The sequence below is a fragment of the Anomaloglossus baeobatrachus genome, chromosome 11 (genome assembly GCF_048569485.1).
Source record: "Anomaloglossus baeobatrachus isolate aAnoBae1 chromosome 11, aAnoBae1.hap1, whole genome shotgun sequence".
In the NCBI taxonomy this organism is placed as follows: Eukaryota; Metazoa; Chordata; class Amphibia; order Anura; family Aromobatidae; genus Anomaloglossus; species Anomaloglossus baeobatrachus.
The window spans coordinates 179051013-179067466 of record NC_134363.1 but is presented as its reverse complement, the minus strand read 5'-3'; the positions used below and the strand labels follow the sequence as shown (position 1 = coordinate 179067466).

Sequence of the window (16454 nt, the reverse complement as noted above, 5' to 3'; positions counted from 1 at the left end):
CTGTTGGGAGCATCATCCAGAAGTGGAAGACTTATGGAACTACTGTTAGCCTTCCACGGCCTGGACAGCCTTTGAAAGTTTCCACCCGTGCCGAGGCCAGGCTTGTCCGAAGAGTCAAGGCTAACCCAAGGACAACAAGGAAGGAGCTTCGGGGAGATCTCATGGCAGTGGGGGCATTGGTTTCAGTCAATACCATAAGTAACGTACTCCACCGCAAAGGTCTCCGTTCCAGATGAGCCCGTAAGGTACCTTTACTTTCAAAGCATCATGTCAAGGCTCGTCTACAGTTTGCTCATGATCACTTGGAGGACTCTGAGACAGACTGGTTCAAAGTTCTCTGGTCTGATGAGACCAAGATCGAGATCTTTGGTACACACATGACGTTTGGAGACTGGATGGCACTGCATACGACCCCAAGAATACCATCCCTACAGTCAAGCATGCTGGTAACAGCATCATGCTGTGGGGCTGTTTCTCAGCCAAGGGGCCTGGCCATCTGGTCCGCATCCATGGGAAGATGGATAGCATGGCCTACCTGGAGATTTTGGCCAAGAACCTCCGCTCCTCCATCAAGGATCTTAAGATGGGTCGTCATTTCATCTTCCAACAAGACAATGACCCAAAGCACACAGCCAAGAAAACCAAGGCCTGGTTCAAGAGGGAAAAAATCAAGGTGTTGCAGTGGCCTAGTCAGTCTCCTGACCTTAACCCAATTGAAAACTTGTGGAAGGAGCTCAAGATTAAAGTCCACATGAGACACCCAAAGAACCCAGATAACTTGGAGAAGATCTGCATGGAGGAGTGGGCCAAGATAACTCCAGAGACCTGTGCCGGCCTGATCAGGTCTTATAAAAGACGATTATTAGCTGTAATTGCAAACAAGGGTGATTCCACAAAATATTAAACCTAGGGGTTGAATAATAATTGACCCACACTTTTATGTTGAAAATTTATTAAAATTTAACTGAGCAACATAACTTGTTGGTTTGTAAGATTTATGCATCTGTTAATAAATCCTGCTCTTGTTTGAAGTTTGCAGGCTCTAACTTATTTGCATCTTATCAAACCTGCTAAATCTGCAGGGGGTTGAATGCTACTTGTAGGCACTGTATATAACTACTAGCATTGCCCGGGATAGTAACTGTCTTTCTTTCACTCTCCCACTCTCCGTCTCTCCCTGTATGTCTCCCTCTCTGTCTGTCTCTCTCTGTTTCTCTGTCTCTGTCTGTCTGTCTATCACTGCCCGTCTGTCTTTGTCTGTCTTTGTCTGTCTGTCTGTCTTTTTTTCTCTGTCTGTCTGTCTGTCTGTCTGTCTGTCTTTGTCTGTCTCTCTCTTTGCTGTATCTGTCTTTCTGTCTCTGTCTCTCTGACTCTGTATGTCTTTGTCTGTCTTTCTCTGTCTGTCTGTTTTTATCTGTCTCTCTCTGCTGTCTGTCTGTCTGCCTCTGTCTCTCTGACTCTGTACGTCTCTGTCTGTCTCTGTCTATCTCTGTCTGTCTGTCTCTGTCTCTGTCTGTCTGTCTTTCTCTGTCTGTCTTTGTCTGTCTCTCGCTCTGCTGTCTCTGTCTGTGTCTCTCTCTGTCTGTCCCTATCTCTCTTTCTCTGTCTGTCTCTCTGTCTATCTCTGTCTCTTTCCCTGTCTGTGTCTCTCTCTGTCTCTCTCTTTCTCCACCAATATCATATTACCTCACACAGAAGCTTCTGATACTAAGAATGTCCTTTGTTCCTATAGCAACCAATCACAGCTGCTATTAATGACCTGTAGCTCCCAGCTCCATTGACTTTAAGTAAGCAGGTTTTTTGGTGAATTATTGTAATGTGCAGGTTTAACTTTTCCCCTCAAAACATAGTCTATGACATTCCCTGAGTCACATGAGGCGCCTGTGCAAAAATTTGTGATTGTAAATGCAACGGTGCGAATTCCTTTAGCGGACATACACACACACACACATACATACATACACTCAGCTTTATATATTAACCCCTTCACGACCTTGGACGGATCTATCCATCCAGGATCGTGTCCCGTTAAGCCCCGCCCCCTGCGGGCAGTCGGCGTGGATCGGCACACACATCAGCTGTTTTCAACAGCTGACATGTGTGCCTGCTAGCCGCGGGTGGAATCGCTTCCACCCGCGGCCCTTAACCCCTTAAATCTTGCTGCCAAAGTCTGGCAGCAAGATTTAAATGCGCGCGGCCATGTTTGTTACTTACCGCCGCCCCCACCGGAAGTCACGTGTGTTATCATGTGACTATCGGTGGTTTCCATCGTAGCACAGGGTCATGTGATGATGCCTGCTGCTAAGATGTTTCACTTTCTTTTTCCCTCGGCCGAGAGCAGAGGGAAAACCAAAGTGACTGAATCTGCTGATTACAGCTGTATTGCTGTGATCAGCAGATAGCGATCAGCGATCGGATTGCTGATTGCTATAGCCCCCTAGGGGGACTAGTAAAATAAAAAAAAAAGTAAAAAAAAAGTTTTAAAAAATAAAAAAAAAACAAAAAACCTAAAAGTTCAAATCACCCCTCTTTCGCCCCATTGAAAATTAAAGGGTTAAAAAATAACTAAATATACACATATTTGGTATCGCCGCGTTCAGAAATGCCCGATCTATCAAAATGTAAAATCAATTAATCTGATTGGTAAACGGCGTAGTGGCAAAAAAATTCCAAACGCCAAAATTACGTTTTTTTGGTCGCCGAAAGTTTTACGCAAAATGCAATAACAGGCGATCAAAACGTAGCATCTGCGCAAAAATAGTACCATTATAAACGTCAGCTCGAGACGCAAAAAATAAGCCATCACTGAGCCATAGATCCCAAAAAATAAGAACGCTACGTGTTTTGGAAAATGGCGCAAAACGTGCGCCACTTTTATTGGACAAACTTGTGAATTTTTTTAACCCCTTAGATACAAGTAAACCTATACATGTTTGGTGTCTACAAACTCGTACCGACTATAACATCCCAAAAACTATTGTGCGATGACACTTTTTTTGCAGTTTTTCCACACTTGGAATTTTTTTGCTGTTTTCCAGTACAATATATGGTAAAACCTATGATATCATTTAAAAGTACAACTTGTCCCGCAAAAAACAAGCCCTCATATGGCAAGATTGCCGGAATAGTAAAAAAGTTACGGCTCTCAGAAGAAAAGGAGCAAAAAACAAAAACGCAAAAATGGAAAGTGCCCGGGGGCTGAAGGGGTTAAACTGTGTAATCTCTTAAGAAGTTTTGCAATCCTGTTAACTATCAGTAAATAGTCACTGTGGGCCATTACTATCTATCTTCGTCTCAGAGAAGTGATTTTTTTTCCAGTATACATTATGATTAGGGTGCAGTAATGTAGTTATAACCATGGTTACTTATGTTCGGTGCCCACTCAGATATGTTTTGCTCCCCAAAGTACCTGTGATGAACCCCTATCTATGCCTCTGGTCTCCATAATTACTTATTAGTAACTTATTCTGCACTGTTTAAGCAAACACGTGTTGAAGCTCTTCTTTAAGCGTTACACTCCGCTCATTCATATTAATAGGATGTCTGTCTGCTCTACCTCCTGCTCTTGGTATGATCCAGGCAGTGTTCTTTCCCCTTTTGATCTTCCAAACCACTAAAAATCCGGTTTCACTAATTTGTATCTAGTTTAAACCATGTAAAGAAAACAATTAGGATACATACCCTCTGTAAAGGTTTTTGTAAGATTTTCAATGGGAAATCTTATGGAATCATCTTCAAAGGCACTATCAGGTTTATTAGCCATGTAATCCTCCAAATGTTGCCTGGAATCAAAGTCATCCACATGGTAGAGCTTATAGGGACTGGAATCCATCATCTAGTCTTGTATGACAGACAGGTGACTGCTTTTACACCGGTGCTCGAGATCTTTATATAATCACCAGGAATTAATTTACAAATCATGTTACTAAGGGTCAAAGTTACTTATATCACAAGTTCATTTCTTTATTCATAGAGTCATGTGATCCTACATTTACATTGTGATATAAGCTTTAAATGCGAAAGCATAAAAAACAAGAACAAACAAAATGCTTAACCCTTCAAATATTCGGTCTTCAGGATTACACAAAACGTTTCAGTTTGCATTTAACAATTGAAAAACTAGAAAAATATTATATTTTGTCATCAATGCAAATTTTGGGTGTTATAGTAACGTTCCAAGTAGAGATGAGCGAACCGGTCGCGGTTCGGCTCGAGGTTGGTTCGCCGAACGGACCTCCCGTTCGAGTTCGGTTCGTCGAACGTTCGACGAACCGAACTCGAACTGCATAGGAAACAATGGCAGGCAATCACAAACACAGAAAAACACCTAGAAAACACCCTCAAAGGTGTCCTAAAGGTGACAAACAACTCAAACACATTGGAAAGTGACAAGGACATATACTCATGCGAAAACAAAACAGCTGGACAAGGAAAAAGAGGAGGACACACAGATATAGGCATGGCACGCCCTTCTAAAATCATGTAAAACACCGCAAGGTGACTCCAAGCGGAGTCTCCATTTTTTCCAAAAATTGGGCCACACACACACCCACCCCTTCAGTGGCAGCAGTTGTGCCCCAGTTGTACACTTCACAGCTACATTTGCATCAAGCACATTCAAAAATACGCCATTCTTATCCGTCCCCAGGATGACACCGGGGTAGGTAGCAAAGTCTTTCCTGATCCCAGCTCTGTTCATCTTGGCTTCTTTTAAAAACACATCAAGCAAGGGTTACTCCAAGCGGAGTCTCCCTTTTTTTCCAAAAATTGGGCCACACAGACACCCACCCCATCAGTGGCAGCACTTGGGCCCTAGTTGCAAACAGGATGTTTTGATTTGCATCAAGCACATTCAAAAATACGCCATTCTTATCCGTCCCCAGGATGACACCGGGGTAGGTAGCAAAGTCTTTGCTGATCCCAGCTCTGTTCATCTTGGCTTCTTTTAAAAACACATCAAGCAAGGGTTACTCCAAGCGGAGTCTCCCTTTTTTTCCAAAAATTGGGCCACACAGACACCCACCCCATCAGTGGCAGCACTTGGGCCCTAGTTGCAAACAGGATGTTTTGATTTGCATCAAGCACATTCAAAAATACGCCATTCTTATCCGTCCCCAGGATGACACCGGGGTAGGTAGCAAAGTATTTCCTGATCCCAGCTCTGTTCATCTTGGCTTCTTTTAAAAACACATCAAGCAAGGGTTACTCCAAGCGGAGTCTCCCTTTTTTTCCAAAAATTGGGCCACACAGACACCCACCCCATCAGTGGCAGCACTTGGGCCCTAGTTGCAAACAGGATGTTTTGATTTGCATCAAGCACATTCAAAAATACGCCATTCTTATCCGTCCCCAGGATGACACCGGGGTAGGTAGCAAAGTCTTTGCTGATCCCAGCTCTGTTCATCTTGGCTTCTTTTAAAAACACATCAAGCAAGGGTTACTCCAAGCGGAGTCTCCCTTTTTTCCAAAAATTGGGCCACACAGACACCCACCCCATCAGTGGCAGCACTTGGGCCCTAGTTGCAAACAGGATGTTTTGATTTGCATCAAGCACATTCAAAAATACGCCATTCTTATCCGTCCCCAGGATGACACCGGGGTAGGTAGCAAAGTCTTTGCTGATCCCAGCTCTGTTCATCTTGGCTTCTTTTAAAAACACATCAAGCAAGGGTTACTCCAAGCGGAGTCTCCCTTTTTTTCCAAAAATTGGGCCACACAGACACCCACCCCATCAGTGGCAGCACTTGGGCCCTAGTTGCAAACAGGATGTTTTGATTTGCATCAAGCACATTCAAAAATACGCCATTCTTATCCGTCCCCAGGATGACACCGGGGTAGGTAGCAAAGTCTTTGCTGATCCCAGCTCTGTTCATCTTGGCTTCTTTTAAAAACACATCAAGCAAGGGTTACTCCAAGCGGAGTCTCCCTTTTTTTCCAAAAATTGGGCCACACAGACACCCACCCCATCAGTGGCAGCACTTGGGCCCTAGTTGCAAACAGGATGTTTTGATTTGCATCAAGCACATTCAAAAATACGCCATTCTTATCCGTCCCCAGGATGACACCGGGGTAGGTAGCAAAGTATTTCCTGATCCCAGCTCTGTTCATCTTGGCTTCTTTTAAAAACACATCAAGCAAGGGTTACTCCAAGCGGAGTCTCCCTTTTTTCCAAAAATTGGGCCACACAGACACCCACCCCATCAGTGGCAGCACTTGGGCCCTAGTTGCAAACAGGATGTTTTGATTTGCATCAAGCACATTCAAAAATACGCCATTCTTATCCGTCCCCAGGATGACACCGGGGTAGGTAGCAAAGTATTTCCTGATCCCAGCTCTGTTCATCTTGGCTTCTTTTAAAAACACATCAAGCAAGGGTTACTCCAAGCGGAGTCTCCCTTTTTTCCAAAAATTGGGCCACACAGACACCCACCCCATCAGTGGCAGCACTTGGGCCCTAGTTGCAAACAGGATGTTTTGATTTGCATCAAGCACATTCAAAAATACGCCATTCTTATCCGTCCCCAGGATGACACCGGGGTAGGTAGCAAAGTCTTTGCTGATCCCAGCTCTGTTCATCTTGGCTTCTTTTAAAAACACATCAAGCAAGGGTTACTCCAAGCGGAGTCTCCCTTTTTTTCCAAAAATTGGGCCACACAGACACCCACCCCATCAGTGGCAGCACTTGGGCCCTAGTTGCAAACAGGATGTTTTGATTTGCATCAAGCACATTCAAAAATACGCCATTCTTATCCGTCCCCAGGATGACACCGGGGTAGGTAGCAAAGTCTTTCCTGATCCCAGCTCTGTTCATCTTGGCTTCTTTTAAAAACACATCAAGCAAGGGTTACTCCAAGCGGAGTCTCCCTTTTTTTCCAAAAATTGGGCCACACAGACACCCACCCCATCAGTGGCAGCACTTGGGCCCTAGTTGCAAACAGGATGTTTTGATTTGCATCAAGCACATTCAAAAATACGCCATTCTTATCCGTCCCCAGGATGACACCGGGGTAGGTAGCAAAGTATTTCCTGATCCCAGCTCTGTTCATCTTGGCTTCTTTTAAAAACACATCAAGCAAGGGTTACTCCAAGCGGAGTCTCCCTTTTTTTCCAAAAATTGGGCCACACAGACACCCACCCCATCAGTGGCAGCACTTGGGCCCTAGTTGCAAACAGGATGTTTTGATTTGCATCAAGCACATTCAAAAATACGCCATTCTTATCCGTCCCCAGGATGACACCGGGGTAGGTAGCAAAGTCTTTGCTGATCCCAGCTCTGTTCATCTTGGCTTCTTTTAAAAACACATCAAGCAAGGGTTACTCCAAGCGGAGTCTCCCTTTTTTTCCAAAAATTGGGCCACACAGACACCCACCCCATCAGTGGCAGCACTTGGGCCCTAGTTGCAAACAGGATGTTTTGATTTGCATCAAGCACATTCAAAAATACGCCATTCTTATCCGTCCCCAGGATGACACCGGGGTAGGTAGCAAAGTCTTTCCTGATCCCAGCTCTGTTTATCTTGGCTTCTTTTAAAAACACATCAAGCAAGGGTTACTCCAAGCGGAGTCTCCCTTTTTTTCCAAAAATTGGGCCACACAGACACCCACCCCATCAGTGGCAGCACTTGGGCCCTAGTTGCAAACAGGATGTTTTGATTTGCATCAAGCACATTCCAAATCCACAAGCATTTACTCTCCCCAGGATGACACAGGGGTAGTAAATTCCTTCTGGATCCATGACTTGTTCATTTCGATGAACGTCAGTCTGTCCACATTGTCACTGGACAGACGCGTGCGCTTATCTGTCAGCACACACCCAGCAGCACTGAATACACGTTCAGAGACAACGCTGGCAGCTGGACACGACAAAATCTCCAAGGCGTAACTGGAGAGCTCTGGCCATTTTTCTATGTTTGAAGCCCAAAAGGAGCAAGGCTCCAGTTGCACAGTCATGGCATCGATGTTCATTTGGAGATACTCCTGTATCATCCTCTCCAGCCGTTGAGTATGTGTCAGACTTGTTGTCTCTGGTGGCCTTGCAAAAGAGGGTCTAAAAAAATTATGAAAAGATTCCATAAAATTGCTGTTACCGGCACCAGATACGGTCCTACTGGTACGGGTAGACTGGTGAAGATGACGAGACCGTCCCATGTTTGTCAAGTTACAACTGGGAGATTCCCTCCCTGCACCTGCACGGTTGTTTGGTGGAAAAGCCGAGCTAAGATCGAGTAACAGCTTCTGCTGATACTCCTGCATACGTGCGTCCCTTTCTATGGCTGGAATTATGTCACAAAATTTGGACTTGTACCGGGGATCTAATAGTGTGGCAATCCAGTAGTCATCATCACTTCTAATTTTGACAATACGACTGTCATGTTGGAGGTAGTGCAACAAAAAGGCACTCATGTGTCTTGCGCAGCCATGCGGACCAAGTCCACGCTGTGTTTGTGGCATAGAGGTGCTACCCGTTCTTTCTTCCTCTGACATCTCCCCCCAACCTCTTTCAACTGAAATTTGACCAAGGTCTCCCTCATCCGCTGAGTCTTCCATGTCCATGGACAGTTCGTCCTCCATTTCTTCATGTTCTCCTGCACCTTGCTCAACATTTCGCCTGCTACTATGCGCCCTTGTCGATCCCTGTTCCCCATGGTCCCATGCCTGCTGCGTTGGTGATGATGAACGTCTGGACCTTGGTGATGTTGTTGTCCCTTGCACATATGAATCCTCCTGTAGTTCCTCCCCTTCATGTTGTCCCACCCCCTGACTCCGAATAGTGTTTAGCGTGTGCTCCAGCATGTAAATGACTGGAATCGTCATGCTGATAATGGCATTGTCAGAGCTAAACATATTCGTCGCCATGTCGAAACTGTGCAGAAGGGTGCATAGGTCCTTGATCTGAGACCACTCCATCAGGGTGATCTGCCCCACCTCTGCATCTCGTTGGCCCAGGCTATACGTCATGACGTATTGCACCAGGGCTCTGCGGTGCTGCCACAGTCGCTGTAACATGTGGAGAGTTGAATTCCAGCGTGTCGCCACATAGCATTTCAGGCGATGAACAGGCAGGCCGAAAGACTTCTGTAGCGATGCAAGTCGCTCAGCTGCGGCGCTTGAACGCCGGAAGTGAGCAGACAGTTTTCGTGCCCTGTTCAGAAGGCCATCTAGGCCGGGATAGTGTGTTAAAAATTGCTGCACGACAAGGTTCAACACGTGAGCCATACAAGGTACGTGTGTCACCTTGCCCAGGCGAAGGGCCGCACCCAGGTTTGCAGCATTGTCGCACACGGCCTTACCAGGCTGCAGGTTGAGTGGAGACAACCATTTATTAAACTCGGACCGCAGAGCTGACCACAACTCCTCAGCTGTGTGACTCTTATTACCAAGACATGTCAAGCTAAAGACCGCCTGATGCCGTTGCGCTCGGCTGCCAGCATAGTAATGAGGCGTGCGTGATTCCTTCTGCGCAGTGAGAACGCTGGTGGCCTGACCAGGCAGGCTTGGGGCGGAGGTGGAGGACCCAGATGAGGTGGAGGATGCAGAAGCTGTGGCGGAACTTGGACAGACAGAGGATTGACACACAAGTCGTGGGGACGGCAAGACTTGTGCAGCAGACCCTTCACCATCTATCACCATAGTTACCCAGTGCCCAGTCAGCGACATGTAACGTCCCTGTCCATGCTTACTGGTCCAAGTATCGGTGGTGAAATGCACCCGTTCACACACAGAGTTTCTCAAGGAAGCGGTGATGTTGTGTGCGACATGCTGGTGTAGCGCGGGCACACCTTTCTTAGAGAAGTAGTGGCGACTAGGCATCTGGTACTGGGGCACAGCGACAGACATAAGGTCTCTAAAATCCTGTGTGTCCACTAGGCGGAAAGGCAGCATTTCGGTAGCCAACAGCTTACAGAGGGATAGAGTCAACCTCTTAGCTTTGTCATGGGTCGGAGGAAGTGGCCTTTTATTTGACCACATCTGAGGGACAGAGATCTGGCTGCTGTGTGTAGACGGTGTTGAGTAGGGTGTCCCTGGAAAAATGCAGGTTTGTGAGGAAAGTGCAGGCGGAGACATGATGTTGCCTTCATCCAACGTTGGTGCTATCGATGTCTGAGAGAGCTGTACACACTCACTTGTTTCCCCTTCCAAACCAACTGATGACCTTACAAGCAAACTGCCTGTTGCGGTTACAGTGGTGGAAGTTTTGCGTGGAAAAACAGGTGTGACAGCTGTCCCCACAGTCCTAGAAGATGAAGAGCGCGCGGATGCACTGGAAGGGGCGGGCGGTGGATGGTTCGCTCCGCTAGCCGGCATTGCAGCACGGTGAGCTTCCCACCGGGACTTATGATATTTATTCATGTGACGATTCATGGAAGAAGTTGTCAAACTGCTGAGGTTTTGACCTCTACTAACAGAATCATGACAAATGTTACATATCACATGAGTTGGGCGATCTTTTTCGATGTGAAAAAAGGCCCAGGCTAGGCAAGGCTTAGAGGCCATGCGACCTGTTGATCCACCCCGAATAATGCTCATAGGCAGAGTGGTGGCTGAGGATGCAGTTGTAGACGTGCTACCAGTGCTCCGACTCTGTCCAGGAAGGCGCAAGGTAACTTCGTCGTCGGTTGCATCCTCCTCCACCGCCTCTGTTGACCTCCTCGAGTGCCTGACTGGGGGTTGACAGTAGGTGGGATCTAGAACGTCATCATCAATTGTTGTGTTCGCACTCCCCTCCCCCTCAGACCAAGCCTCTTCTTGCCCTGACCGAATATTTAAGTTGTCATCCCAATCGGGTATCTGCGTCTCATCTTCATCAGTATGTTCCTCATTGTCTATAACCACAGGTGTTACAGTTTGTGACAAAGGGTCAACATTATGCTCAGAAACTTGGTCCTCACGGCCTGAATCTGAGTCACAAAGGTTCTGGGCATCACTGCAGACCATTTCCTGTTCTGTACTCACTGTAGCTTGGGAGCAGACCTCTGATTCCCAGGCTATAGTGTGACTGAACAGCTCTGCAGACTCAGCCATCTCAGTTCCACCATACTGTGCAGGGCTGATGGAGACTTCAGAGCTGGGAGAAATCAAGTGTGATTGGGATGACAACTCAGAGGAATGGTGTTTTTTGGATGCGGTACTTGAAGTGGCTGAGAGGGCACTTGTTGGACCACTTGAGATCCATTCAAGCATTTTCCTTTTTTGCCCATCATCTACCTTTGTTCCTCTTGTTCGTGTCCGTAAAAAAGGGAGCACATCGGATTGTCCACAATAAGTAGTAGACATCTTACTTTTGCTAGTAGATGGTCTATCTTCAGCAGATGATAATGGAGCTTTGGCACCTTCCCCACTGACAAAACCTTTTTTGCCTTTTCCACCACGCCTCTTCCCCTTTCCACCAGCATCTGTCATTTTGCCACTCATGTTGATTGCGACAAGATTGTGGACTGAAAATGTGGTAGTAAAAATTGAGAGGTGGTGAAGATTGCAGTGGTGGTCTAGCTTTATTAAAAGCAGAATAATAAAGAATAAATATCCCTGACAATGTAACTTAGTTATAATTCGTTGGAGTGTGCAACGCAGGCAGACGTGCTGCAAATGTCTTGGCACTAGTGGGACTATAGCAAAGTCCAATAGCCACGTATAGGATGCCACTAGGTTCACTGAGTGTGTGCTAGTATAATGGCTTAGTTATAATTAGTTGGAGTGTGCAACGCAGGCAGATGCGCTCTGCAAATGTCTTGGCACTAGTAGGACTATAGCAAAGTCCAATAGCCACGTATAGGATGCCACTAGGTACACTGAGTGTGTGCTAGTATAATGGCTTAGTTATAATTAGTTGGAGTGTGCAACGCAGGCAGACGTGCTGCAAATGTCTTGGCACTAGTGGGACTATAGCAAAGTCCAATAGCCACGTATAGGATGCCACTAGGTACACTGAGTGTGTGCTAGTATAATGGCTTAGTTATAATTAGTTGGAGTGTGCAATGCAGGCAGACGTGCTGCAAATGTCTTGGCACTAGTGGGACTATAGCAAAGTCCAATAGCCACGTATAGGATGCCACTAGGTACACTGAGTGTGTGCTAGTATAATGGCTTAGTTATAATTAGTTGGAGTGTGCAACGCAGGCAGACGTGCTGCAAATGTCTTGGCACTAGTGGGACTATAGCAAAGTCCAATAGCCACGTATAGGATGCCACTAGGTACACTGAGTGTGTGCTAGTATAATGGCTTAGTTATAATTAGTTGGAGTGTGCAACGCAGGCAGACGTGCTGCAAATGTCTTGGCACTAGTGGGACTATAGCAAAGTCCAATAGCCACGTATAGGATGCCACTAGGTACACTGAGTGTGTGCTAGTATAATGGCTTAGTTATAATTAATTGGAGTGTGCAACGCAGGCAGACGTGCTGCAAATGTCTTGGCACTAGTGGGACTATAGCAAAGTCCAATAGCCACGTATAGGATGCCACTAGGTACACTGAGTGTGTGCTAGTATAATAGCTTAGTTATAATTAGTTGGAGTGTGCAACGCAGGCAGACGTGCTGCAAATGTCTTGGCACTAGTGGGACTATAGCAAAGTCCAATAGCCACGTATAGGATGCCACTAGGTACACTGAGTGTGTGCTAGTATAATGGCTTAGTTATAATTAGTTGGAGTGTGCAACGCAGGCAGACGTGCTGCAAATGTCTTGGCACTAGTGGGACTATAGCAAAGTCCAATAGCCACGTATAGGATGCCACTAGGTACACTGAGTGTGTGCTAGTATAATGGCTTAGTTATAATTAGTTGGAGTGTGCAACGCAGGCAGACGTGCTGCAAATGTCTTGGCACTAGTGGGACTATAGCAAAGTCCAATAGCCACGTATAGGATGCCACTAGGTACACTGAGTGTGTGCTAGTATAATGGCTTAGTTATAATTAGTTGGAGTGTGCAACGCAGGCAGACGTGCTGCAAATGTCTTGGCACTAGTGGGACTATAGCAAAGTCCAATAGCCACGTATAGGATGCCACTAGGTACACTGAGTGTGTGCTAGTATAATGGCTTAGTTATAATTAGTTGGAGTGTGCAACGCAGGCAGACGTGCTGCAAATGTCTTGGCACTAGTGGGACTATAGCAAAGTCCAATAGCCACGTATAGGATGCCACTAGGTACACTGAGTGTGTGCTAGTATAATGGCTTAGTTATAATTAGTTGGAGTGTGCAACGCAGGCAGACGTGCTGCAAATGTCTTGGCACTAGTGGGACTATAGCAAAGTCCAATAGCCACGTATAGGATGCCACTAGGTACACTGAGTGTGTGCTAGTATAATGGCTTAGTTATAATTAGTTGGAGTGTGCAACGCAGGCAGACGTGCTGCAAATGTCTTGGCACTAGTGGGACTATAGCAAAGTCCAATAGCCACGTATAGGATGCCACTAGGTACACTGAGTGTGTGCTAGTATAATGGCTTAGTTATAATTAGTTGGAGTGTGCAACGCAGGCAGACGTGCTGCAAATGTCTTGGCACTAGTGGGACTATAGCAAAGTCCAATAGCCACGTATAGGATGCCACTAGGTACACTGAGTGTGTGCTAGTATAATGGCTTAGTTATAATTAGTTGGAGTGTGCAACGCAGGCAGACGTGCTGCAAATGTCTTGGCACTAGTGGGACTATAGCAAAGTCCAATAGCCACGTATAGGATGCCACTAGGTACACTGAGTGTGTGCTAGTATAATGGCTTAGTTATAATTAGTTGGAGTGTGCAACGCAGGCAGACGTGCTGCAAATGTCTTGGCACTAGTGGGACTATAGCAAAGTCCAATAGCCACGTATAGGATGCCACTAGGTACACTGAGTGTGTGCTAGTATAATGGCTTAGTTATAATTAGTTGGAGTGTGCAACGCAGGGCAGACGTGCTGCAAATGTCTTGGCACTAGTGGGACTATAGCAAAGTCCAATAGCCACGTATAGGATGCCACTAGGTACACTGAGTGTGTGCTAGTATAATGGCTTAGTTATAATTAGTTGGAGTGTGCAACGCAGGCAGACGTGCTGCAATGTCTTGGCACTAGTGGGACTATAGCAAAGTCCAATAGCCACGTATAGGATGCCACTAGGTACACTGAGTGTGTGCTAGTATAATGGCTTAGTTATAATTAGTTGGAGTGTGCAACGCAGGCAGACGTGCTGCAAATGTCTTGGCACTAGTGGGACTATAGCAAAGTCCAATAGCCACGTATAGGATGCCACTAGGTACACTGAGTGTGTGCTAGTATAATGGCTTAGTTATAATTAGTTGGAGTGTGCAACGCAGGCAGACGTGCTGCAAATGTCTTGGCACTAGTGGGACTATAGCAAAGTCCAATAGCCACGTATAGGATGCCACTAGGTACACTGAGTGTGTGCTAGTATAATGGCTTAGTTATAATTAGTTGGAGTGTGCAACGCAGGCAGACGTGCTGCAAATGTCTTGGCACTAGTGGGACTATAGCAAAGTCCAATAGCCACGTATAGGATGCCACTAGGTACACTGAGTGTGTGCTAGTATAATGGCTTAGTTATAATTAGTTGGAGTGTGCAACGCAGGCAGACGTGCTGCAAATGTCTTGGCACTAGTGGGACTATAGCAAAGTCCAATAGCCACGTATAGGATGCCACTAGGTACACTGAGTGTGTGCTAGTATAATGGCTTAGTTATAATTAGTTGGAGTGTGCAACGCAGGCAGACGTGCTGCAAATGTCTTGGCACTAGTGGGACTATAGCAAAGTCCAATAGCCACGTATAGGATGCCACTAGGTACACTGAGTGTGTGCTAGTATAATGGCTTAGTTATAATTAGTTGGAGTGTGCAACGCAGGCAGACGTGCTGCAAATGTCTTGGCACTAGTGGGACTATAGCAAAGTCCAATAGCCACGTATAGGATGCCACTAGGTACACTGAGTGTGTGCTAGTATAATGGCTTAGTTATAATTAGTTGGAGTGTGCAACGCAGGCAGACGTGCTGCAAATGTCTTGGCACTAGTGGGACTATAGCAAAGTCCAATAGCCACGTATAGGATGCCACTAGGTACACTGAGTGTGTGCTAGTATAATGGCTTAGTTATAATTAGTTGGAGTGTGCAACGCAGGCAGACGTGCTGCAAATGTCTTGGCACTAGTGGGACTATAGCAAAGTCCAATAGCCACGTATAGGATGCCACTAGGTACACTGAGTGTGTGCTAGTATAATGGCTTAGTTATAATTAGTTGGAGTGTGCAACGCAGGCAGACGTGCTGCAAATGTCTTGGCACTAGTGGGACTATAGCAAAGTCCAATAGCCACGTATAGGATGCCACTAGGTACACTGAGTGTGTGCTAGTATAATGGCTTAGTTATAATTAGTTGGAGTGTGCAACGCAGGCAGACGTGCTGCAAATGTCTTGGCACTAGTGGGACTATAGCAAAGTCCAATAGCCACGTATAGGATGCCACTAGGTACACTGAGTGTGTGCTAGTATAATGGCTTAGTTATAATTAGTTGGAGTGTGCAACGCAGGCAGACGTGCTGCAAATGTCTTGGCACTAGTGGGACTATAGCAAAGTCCAATAGCCACGTATAGGATGCCACTAGGTACACTGAGTGTGTGCTAGTATAATGGCTTAGTTATAATTAGTTGGAGTGTGCAACGCAGGCAGACGTGCTGCAAATGTCTTGGCACTAGTGGGACTATAGCAAAGTCCAATAGCCACGTATAGGATGCCACTAGGTACACTGAGTGTGTGCTAGTATAATGGCTTAGTTATAATTAGTTGGAGTGTGCAACGCAGGCAGACGTGCTGCAAATGTCTTGGCACTAGTGGGACTATAGCAAAGTCCAATAGCCACGTATAGGATGCCACTAGGTACACTGAGTGTGTGCTAGTATAATGGCTTAGTTATAATTAGTTGGAGTGTGCAACGCAGGCAGACGTGCTGCAAATGTCTTGGCACTAGTGGGACTATAGCAAAGTCCAATAGCCACGTATAGGATGCCACTAGGTACACTGAGTGTGTGCTAGTATAATGGCTTAGTTATAATTAGTTGGAGTGTGCAACGCAGGCAGACGTGCTGCAAATGTCTTGGCACTAGTGGGACTATAGCAAAGTCCAATAGCCACGTATAGGATGCCACTAGGTACACTGAGTGTGTGCTAGTATAATGGCTTAGTTATAATTAGTTGGAGTGTGCAACGCAGGCAGACGTGCTGCAAATGTCTTGGCACTAGTGGGACTATAGCAAAGTCCAATAGCCACGTATAGGATGCCACTAGGTACACTGAGTGTGTGCTAGTATAATGGCTTAGTTATAATTAGTTGGAGTGTGCAACGCAGGCAGACGTGCTGCAAATGTCTTGGCACTAGTGGGACTATAGCAAAGTCCAATAGCCACGTATAGGATGCCACTAGGTACACTGAGTGTGTGCTAGTATAATGGCTTAGTTATAATTAGTTG

At 46.1% G+C, this 16454-nt stretch overlaps 1 protein-coding gene across 1 annotated transcript in view; it reads right to left on the bottom strand.

Annotated features, from left to right (window-relative positions):
* The window catches only part of LOC142256954 (nicotinamide N-methyltransferase-like), a 13311-nt gene extending 9461 nt beyond the window's left edge, over positions 1–3850 (bottom strand). Inside the window, exon 1 of the mRNA XM_075328976.1 lies at positions 3682–3850. Within this exon, the coding sequence (XP_075185091.1) occupies positions 3682–3835 (154 nt within the window). The 5' untranslated portion in view covers positions 3836–3850. The remainder of the gene's footprint in view (positions 1–3681) is intronic.
* Between the last annotated feature and the right edge of the window lie 12604 nt (positions 3851–16454).